The 9,083-nt window shown below is 50.0% G+C and overlaps 2 protein-coding genes across 2 annotated transcripts; one reads left to right on the forward strand and one right to left on the reverse strand.

Annotated features, from left to right (window-relative positions):
- Nucleotides 1-3,792: 3,792 nt before the first annotated feature.
- Nucleotides 3,793-5,666, reverse strand: BORCS6 (BLOC-1 related complex subunit 6). Its single transcript, XM_040552398.1, is given in 2 exon segments — nucleotides 3,793-5,573; nucleotides 5,575-5,666. Coding segments are annotated over 2 exon segments (1,185 nt in total). The 5' UTR covers nucleotides 5,644-5,666; the 3' UTR covers nucleotides 3,793-4,457.
- Nucleotides 5,547-7,763, forward strand: PNRC1 (proline rich nuclear receptor coactivator 1). Its single transcript, XM_040552397.1, has 2 exons — nucleotides 5,547-6,128; nucleotides 6,638-7,763. Exons 1-2 carry the CDS (start codon nucleotides 5,718-5,720, stop codon nucleotides 7,076-7,078), a joined length of 852 nt encoding a protein of 283 aa, XP_040408331.1. The 5' UTR covers nucleotides 5,547-5,717; the 3' UTR covers nucleotides 7,079-7,763.
- Nucleotides 7,764-9,083: the final 1,320 nt, after the last annotated feature.

Raw genomic sequence — 9,083 nt, forward strand, 5'->3', positions numbered from 1 at the left:
AGTTTGGGACGTGTTGCATGGACTGTCCTAACTCCGACCCTTATCAATATTAAAATAAAATGTAGGATTTTATTTTCTTTACACTTTTCTCTTAATTCTCATCAGGATTTATTTAACACTGCTGGAGAGAGCCAGTTCAAGCATGTTATGCTGGTAGCCAAAATTATTGTTATTGATGAAACTCCCAACCTCGCAGATTTGGGAAGAGGATCAGTTAGCAGTCTTTGGGTCAGGAGGTTATGCTTGTTTTTTTGTCGGTGGTTTTTGGTTTTGCATTGCTTCTAGTGTATGCAAACAGGAGGAAAGAAACAAAACTGTAGGAGTTTGACATTTAGATTCTTTACCATTCTTCCTGTTATGAGGTAAGGGCATATTTAATTCTGCCATTGTCTAATCGGGGGGCAGGACGATCTTAACTTCCAAGGCGAAAGTTAAGGGCCCAAGTCCATGGATCACACATTCCTGAGCTCTGAATAGCGGAGAACAATGATCTCGACACCTTTCCCCAGTAACCAAGCTGGAGCAGCAAATGTGAAACCCAACGAGTTTCAGTTCCTGCATCTGATGCAATAATTGCGTTAGCTCTCTACGGGAGAAATGTCGTGAATCTCGCTCTCATGTGTGCTCTTACATATGTGGCAGGAAGGACAATCCAAGATACGTTTCCTGGAAGAGGCCAGGGTGGGGTCAGAAGCGGGGACAATACTCACAAAAATCATACTATTTGGATTCTTTATGATTTTTATAGGAACATCCCTTTCTCAGAGCAATTTCCAAGCACTAAACGTAAGCTGTGACAGAATGAGAAACACTATCTGCTGATCTTTTAAAGGCTTTCCTTCAGGTGCACATGCCAATGTTGATCAGGGTGACATAGTCTGGAATCTGATGGTAAGACCTACCTTACGTTGGATAATGTTTATTGCAAAAGCCTCTATTCTGAAGACTGTTTTCACAGTTTCAGCTAACGCAGTTTGCTACAATCGCTGATCTGCTACTCTTCTCGAAGGATGCTGATAATTTTGAAGCTTTATTTTTTTGTCTTCTGGTAGTACAGCCATGCTATTTGAAACCATTTCAAAACAGATGCATCTTGAATACTAAGGCATGTTCCCTCGGGTTCAACTAACATGCTGCTCCAAAGCCCACTTCGTTCCTCATACCTGTACCTCAGTCAGGAATGGGAATAAGGACAACCATAAATCTGGAAATTCCATCCAAAAGACTTACATATTTTGGTATCTGGTCAGCAGCAAGAGACACAAAACGTTGATATGTTTACTTACTGAATTCCTGGCACAATTGAGCAACATTGGCAAAAAGCCTTAAAGGTGAAACACCAGCGATCATTCCTGCTCCAGGACGTAGTAAGGTTTTATGTGGTAAAGCTCCTTTGAATAGCAAGGATACGAAATCAGGAATCATTTACAGTCAGGGAATATAAATATGAAGAATATGAAGCAGAACCAAACATACTTTAATGAATATTAAAAAAAAGATTTCCTTAGTCAAATCTGACAGTTGTCCAGAGTAAAAAGACATTAAGCTTACCTAATTCCTAGGGGACTCAGTGGCAGTTACCAGAACAGGGGAGTGATTTCTAAACAGCTAATTCTGTTCCTGGCTTTGCACAGTGTTTGGCATGTCATTTTGTTATTTTTCTGCTTTGACCTTGTCTGTCTGGTCTCAACAGAAGTTCATTTGGCAGCCGACAGGGAAAGGAAAACAAGACCAATTATAAAGTTGATCTGATTGAGCAAGAAAATGTATGTGAATGCACGGTAAGTTCTTGGAAAATCCAAACATAGCTTTGCTCTGCTCCGTGACAGGTTAAGCAACAAAAGCTAGAAGAACCTGAAAGCTAAGCTCAACGTCCCAAAGCTGGAAAGTGCCAGGATTAACACAGAATATGCACATGAAAGCTCAGACTGGGATCAAAAAGGCAGCGCAGCAATCTCTGGCTGCAGCAGCAGCAGGCTGACCGGCGGGCACTGGGCTGCACGTAGCTCACAAGCCGTCCAAACACAACTTCAAAGGCAGGGCTGGCATCAGAGCCGCACTGATACGGGCGCTGCCAAGCGACACCATTCCTGCAACAAAGGAAGAGGTAGGAAGGAGGAGGCTGTAAACCACAGCAGCTCTGCGTTAACGTGTCGGTATTGACTGCAGCGGCACAGAACAGCCTGGTACCACGCAGCCACACCTGCCACAGGGACGGCGACCGTGGGGCACACGTACGAGGCAGGCACCTGGGAACAAGAACCACTTCGCCCAGCTCAGCTGGGTCTGCCCTTCACGCAAGTCATGCTGACATGAAAAAACGCTCTGTAATTACCACTTCCTTCACGCTTGGAACTCGCCAGTCATCGCTTTTTCATCCCATGAATGACATCACTCTCAGAAATTACTGCCCGAGGGCCTAGACTGAAACTGGCTCTGCAATCACATTAATGGGTCTCAGCGCAGATACAGGAGCAGTTTAAATTAGCTTCCACATTATTTTACCAAATAGGAAAAGCAATAATTAAGAAGTGAAACACTTCCACAACAACTAATCACTAACAATTTAAAACACAAAAGTAATGATTTTGTTCTACAGGCTTGACAATTTTAGCAGGGAATTAGCATTGAACGTAGGTGACTGGAAATGAAAAGCTGACGGTGTACTGAAACGTGTACGCTTTAAAGGCTTAAACTTCGACTGGATGGATAAAGTGGAGCTGTACATATGTGGCTATACGAATATGTCCAGGGGTGGTCTTTCATGTACATTTCAACAATACTTAGAACAAGAGCAAACTTTGGTTTTAAGTCGTGACATAAAAAAAAAAAAAAACAGCACTTAGGAAAACTACTGCATCTCGAGGACAGACAATTTCAAGCCTTCCCAAGAATAACGCCCCAAAACTAAATGATGACAGCTGTTCCTGTGGTGTTATGAAACCTCGCATGTCTTCTAGGCCCTGCATTCTCCTTTTTCTCTCTGCTAGCCTCTGTTCTTTAATTGATCTCGTCTCTTCCCAGAGCCACGGCTACTCCCTAGCAGACACCACTGTGTGAGCTGCCGACCACAAAGAGAGCACAGCCCATTCCCAGCCTTCTCCTGCTGCTGGGGCTGGAAGGCCGGATGCAAAACCTCCTGTGTGCAAACAAGCATAACAAGAAAAATAAAATTAAAAGCTAATAATTTTGTTAAGATTTAGTATCATGCACGTTTAGAAGTGCAGCGTAACGTAGCATCTGCCTCTCACTCAACAGTGGGTCTGATGAGACTATGGGGGGTGCTGGCTGTACCCACCGTAAGCCTATCTGCTCCTTAACCAAAAGTTACGGGACTTGTGCAGTATTTCTGGATACCTTTTCCCCAATGTTTTTAGGAGCCACTGGTCACCTAAAGCACCACTATACATATTCAGGATCACAGTGATTATTTTTCTGTTGAAATCCAGTTGCAAAGACATTTGTAACCTAAACAGGTTGCTAAGAAGCACCACCTAAAAGCCCAGTTGCATAGGAACCACAGCTAGCAGAGAATCTCTCTCAAGCTTCAGTGGAAATACTGATACAGCAGAATGACTTCTGCATACAGTGATGCATATACAAAAGCTTCAAGCTAAGTAAATTCTTCCGAAGTATTTACTTTATGCCAGTCATACACCTGTGTAATGTCATAATGTACACATATTCCTCATCAAACTAAATATGTTTCACATTGGACATAAATCACAGAATCATTTCACAGTGACATTACTCAAATTTCTACAAAAACTGCAGAAACTGAGAGGCAAAGCGTATTTTAACTGAAGGCTTTTATTTAGTATTTTGTATCTAGCATTGCTCTTAACCGGATCGCAATTCTATCCCGTGGATTTTATATTATTCTCAGAGAGTAAGTGTTTTGGTGAATTGAATTTTCTTCAGACTTGTCTTCCCTTACAACTGCGTCCTGTAAGAGACAGCAGCGTTCTCCACGTTTGTTAACTGTAACAGCACGAGAATTACTTCAGTCAGGCACTAAGTGTCAACTACAAAGACCCACGTACGCCTGTAAACATCAAGAAAGCGTTCACAACAACTTCAGTTTTGGTCAAAAATAAATACTGACAGCTGCTTCTGATTCAGGTTGGTTAGTTTTCCCTAGCCCTCAATAAACAGCAAGCGTAAGGCATGTGGAATCCAAATTCTTTAATGGAGCTTAAGCTACGGAGCGCTGCGGGCGGTTCACCACGCCGTTTACACCGAGACCCTTTTCCTTCACCGGTTGCCAAGCTTCCTCCAGCCCAAGGCTGTGGCCGGCCGTGAGGGCAGGCCAGGCCCGGGCAGGGGGCCCGAAGGCACCACGTACGAAGCCGGGGGGCTGAGACCGGCTCCGGGGCCAGCTTTGAGAGGCCACGGGCAGGCGGCCTGACCCGCTCAGTCGCGCCCACCGTGCAGTAGCGGGTGCCACGGGTGCGGCGCTACTTGCAGAGCCCCTCGAGGCGCTCCAGGGTGCCCTTCATGTCCCGGATGCGCTTGGCCAGGGCGGGCACGGGCTGCATGGCGCGGTCCAGCTCCTCGCAGCGGGCCACCAGCGCGTACATGGCGCGGATGCTGAGGTCGGCCGCCTCGCCCAGGCTCTCCACGCCGTCGCGGTAGGTCTGGATGCAGCCGACGCTGAGCGCCGTCAGGGCCTGCAGCCCGCAGTGCACGGCCCGCAGCAGCTCGTCCACCTGCGCCGCCACCTGCCCGGCCAGGGCCACCACGTCCTGCAGCGCCCCGGGGTCGATGGCGGGGATGGAGCTGGCCCCGGCCCCGGCCCCGGCTCCCGGCGCAGGGCCCGGCCCCGGCTGCTCGCCCCGCGGGGCGCCGCTCAGGCGGATCCGCCGCTCCAGGTTGTTGGCCACGAACTGCGTGAGCCGCCCCTCGCGCAGCACCGTCCCCTCCAGCTCCAGGGCGCTCGCCAGCGTCGCCCGGCGGCCCTCCGGGGGGGGCTGCGGCCGCCCCGCCGCCGCCGCCGCCGCTCCGGTGCCGCCGGCGGCCAGGCTCAGCGCCTCCAGGCTCCGCTCGTCCCGCTCCGCTCCCTCCTCGGCCGGGGCCGGGGCCGGGGCCGGGGCCGGGCTCCCCGGTGCCCCCGCAGCGCCCGGTGCCGGCGGCTCCATGGCGGCCCCCGCGTGCCTAGCCGGGAGCGCGCCACCGCCCCCCGCGGGCGCGCCGCCGCCGCCTGTTTACGTCGCCTCCGATTGGCTCCGGGGCCTTCGGGGGCGTGGCCGCCGGGCTTTCGCGTGCCCCGCCATTGGCCGGCGGTGCTGGCGAGGGGAGCGGCTGGCCCCGCCCCTTCGCCTCGCACTGCGGGCCCGGGACTCGGAGACTGGGGAGTGCCCCTTGTTTGTGTCCGCGCGGATTGGGCGGCCTGCGGAAGCGGGCGGGGCCACGACTGTTTGTGTCGCTTCCGATTGGCCGAGGCGGGGCCTGAGCGGCGGCCGGCTCGCGGGGATTGGCTGTGCCCGCCGGAGAGGCGTGCCCCTCGCGGCGTTCCAGCGCGGCGATTGGCCGGAGGGCGGAAGGGGGCGTGGCCCGGCAGTGTAACAACACAGGGGCGCTGCTGCCTGCTCCCCTCACTCCCCCGCCATGTTCTCCTAGCAGCAGCCCCGATCGCGCCACCATCTCAGCCCACAAAGCCCCGGCAGCCGCTCCCCGGCCCCTCTCCCCTCCACAGCTCCGGGTCCCCGCGTCCCACCATGGTCACCACCACGGCGCCGCCGCCCTTCCTGGCTCGCATCTCGTCGGGCGCCGAAGACCCCCGGCGGCTGCCCTCCGGCCTCCTGCAGCGCCTCAGGCGAGGGGACAGCAACTGTGAGAACCAGCCCGGCTGCTGCCTGGCCGCCGCGGGGGGCGGCGCGCGGCCCGCGCTCAAGAGGGTGAGGCGGAGGAAGGGCAAGATCCGGCCGGGCCCCGCGGGGCTCCTGCCGAGCCGTTACCAGCAGTACCAGCAGCACCGCGCCGGCCTGGGCAGGAGGACGCCGCTGGCCGCCTACGGCCCGGGGGAGCTACGCGCTCCCCCAGCTCCCGGCATGGTTACAACCCCCCAGGAGGAGCCCCCCGCGGCCGCCCCTTCGAGAGCCGCGCCTGGCAGACCCCTGAGGAAGGAGGTAGGGAAGGCGCTCGGGCACTTCTCGGTACTTTTCTCCCCCTTTCCCCGGTGTTGGGAGAGCCTGGGGCGCTCACTCCCGGCCGGAGCGCGGGGGGGGGGGAAGAGAGCTGCTCGCCCCCCTCCCTCCACCCTGCGTGTGAGGGGCGGCGGCGGAGTTTCCGTTACGTCTGTTGGGGGGGGGGGGGAGCGAAACCGCCGCCGGTGATTGGCCGCCGCCGTCCACCAATGGGCGGCCGCCGCTGCGCCCAGCAACAGCCGGATTTAGCCTGCTGGCCGCGCGCCAGCCACCCCTGCGCGCGCAGGGCGGGACGTGCGCGGGGCGCAGCGCCCCATGGCGGCCGGCCTTGGGGCGGGGATGGGGGGGGCTGTGAGGGGATGGGGTGGGGGGGACGCCGTGATGGCGGCGGGGTCTGGTCCTAGAGGCGGCGTAGGGGCTGGCAGAACCGTCAAGGAGGCTCCTCTCGTGGAGAGGGTTTGCCCGTTGACGTGAGGTCTTTGTCTGCGCAGGTCTTGAAGAACAAGATGGGAAAGTCTGAGAAGGCTGCCGCCCCCCACAGCCAGCCTGTTCACGGTTTCCATCTGTGTGAGCAACCAAAGATTAACAGGCAGAAGGGCAAATGTAACGTGCCGCTGACCAAGATCACCTCTGCGAGAAAGATAGAGAACTTTTGGCAAGATTCTGTACCGACAGAAGTAATTCCGAAGCAGGAAAAAAAGCCACTTAAAAACACAGAGAACTTCAGAAACGCCAAGTCCAAGAAACCTGTCACCCTCACAGAAGCGAACCAAAAAGAAAATTACGCTGGGGCAAAATTTAGCGACCCACCGTCACCTAGTGTCCTTCCAAAGCCTCCCAGCCACTGGGTGGGTGGCACAGCTGAACTTTCTGACCAAAACAGGGAATTGATGGCAGTCCATTTGAAAACTCTCCTAAAAGTTCAAGCGTAGTTTCCAAGATCTCTGAAGAGCTGCAAAGAAAAGTCCATCCAGGAAACTTACACATGCCTTGTTGCAAAGAAAAAAAAAATACAAAAAAAAATTGCAAAAGACTGTCAAGTCTTGTAACCACATACAAAAATCCTTGTATTATATTTTTTATGGTTGTGTAAATAGTGTACATCATGTATTATGTGTATATTCTTGTTCATACTTTGAGAGGTACATTTTAGTTTTGTTATGAAAGGATGTATTTTGCACTGCCTGAATGGTAGATGTCTTGTATATAAAACATGGACAATTTTAAGTGTGTGCTTGACACATGAAGACTTGACTTGATTTGCACAAGGTAATGAAAAATCTGAAAGGAGAGTACAACTTCCTGATGTCAAGGTTCCAGATCAAATGTGAATGGTTTACTCATGCACTACTGACAATAGTTTTACATTCTGTGTCCCAATCAAGTACAAACATGGAGTTTTCTTACAAATGTGAATTTCTGCTCTGGAAACAGTATCTGGAATTCCTGTTCATGTGTTTGTTATAAAATTAACTGGAATTTGAGTAGAATTCCAACCCATCAAATTGAGCACTGCTGATTTCTTTAAAAAAGGAAAAAAAAAAAAAAGCAGAGCTTTCTGCCATAAATTTAATTGGTCACTAAAAAATTAAATAAAACAATTTGGCCTCCCCTTAATCATGTCTCTGTTTTTCTTGTGTGAGTGTACAAGTGTTTGAACGTAAATTACCTGATTGCCGCCTTTTCGTGAATAATTAAGATACTTGATAGCTCCCGTAACATTTCCTTTCTGATACGTCATTTGAAGTTCCTTATTCTTTGGTTTCTTTAAAGTTTAGATTTCAAGAAAGTCAGGGATCTAAACATCGAAATTGCTGCTGCAGTTTTCCTTAACTTTCATGGTAAGTGATCATTAACTGATACTGAAAAGTAACAGTAACTGAAAGTTAGGGTGCAAGTTAAGACTCATGTTTTACACTCATTTTGTGTACCACTGATGGTTATGCTGGGAACTACGTTCCTCTGATCTAAAATTATTAAGGAATTGAACTGTAGATAAGTCTGACAGGCTTGTTGAGATAACAAAGATTTGTGATTAAATAACTGATATTTCAAAAGAAGCATAAAGCAAAACTACATGAGATTTAAAAACATTTTAAAATTTTCAGATCCACTGGAAAACAATGTAACCTCTGGGCATTAGGTTACTAGGTAGGATATGTATGAAGAAAACAGCTAGCAGGGTCCTAGGTGAAATGTTTCCTTGGCATGGATCATCTTGTCGGAGCATGTTCGAGGGAGATTTAGTGGGCAGTGTTATCTGCATTTGTGATGTGATGCTAGTTCTGATCCGTGCAATTGCGTTGTTGGGTTTGGGTGAATTGGTGGTGTTAGTTAGCTGCCAGTTATGAAATGAGAGTGGTCAAAAAGTAGAGAATTTCTTTGTAGACATCAATTATATAGTTGGAAAAATGTTCATTATAGTGGTATTAGGCTATTTAACTACATAGGCTCTAAACCGAGTTCATACAAAATTTCAGGACTGGCCCGAATACTTCCATGTTTACTAATTTAAAATACGTACCTGTGTTAGTTGATATAATGGTACATAGTTGAGGAAAACATACGGCTTCTTTAGCCCACTTCGCTTTGTAACCTAAATACTCCATAATTTAGCAAGTCTTCTAAAAACAAATGTTTTATATATTTTTTATCATTAAACAGTAGTAGGGCAAAGAGAAAAGCCAGTAGAATCTCACTGAAGATGGCTCTAGTAGACCGTAAGTCCCGGTTTTACTACGTTTGGGGACGTGCTGTTTTGATCTGCTTTTGTGCTGCTGTCTTTTCCTTTTGTCTAAATGCCAACAAGCACAAAGGAAAACGCCTTTTAAGAATTCCCCATAGCTTAATTTTTAAGTAGTGCTTAATTTTGTCAGCTGAACTTGTGGTCTTCTTGAATCTTGATAACTGGCTTGTCAAGATGTAGTTTCCATAAGC

Source organism: Cygnus olor, chromosome 3 (assembly GCF_009769625.2).
Source record: "Cygnus olor isolate bCygOlo1 chromosome 3, bCygOlo1.pri.v2, whole genome shotgun sequence".
Classification (NCBI taxonomy): Eukaryota; Metazoa; Chordata; class Aves; order Anseriformes; family Anatidae; genus Cygnus; species Cygnus olor.

Bases quoted from the DNA above. Each gene is read 5' to 3' on its own strand.
- PNRC1 (XM_040552397.1), top strand. From the start codon at position 5,718: ATGGTCACCACCACGGCGCCGCCGCCCTTCCTGGCTCGCATCTCGTCG. The intron at 6,129-6,637 runs GTAGGGAAGGCG...TTGTCTGCGCAG, and splicing joins GCAGACCCCTGAGGAAGGAG to GTCTTGAAGAACAAGATGGG.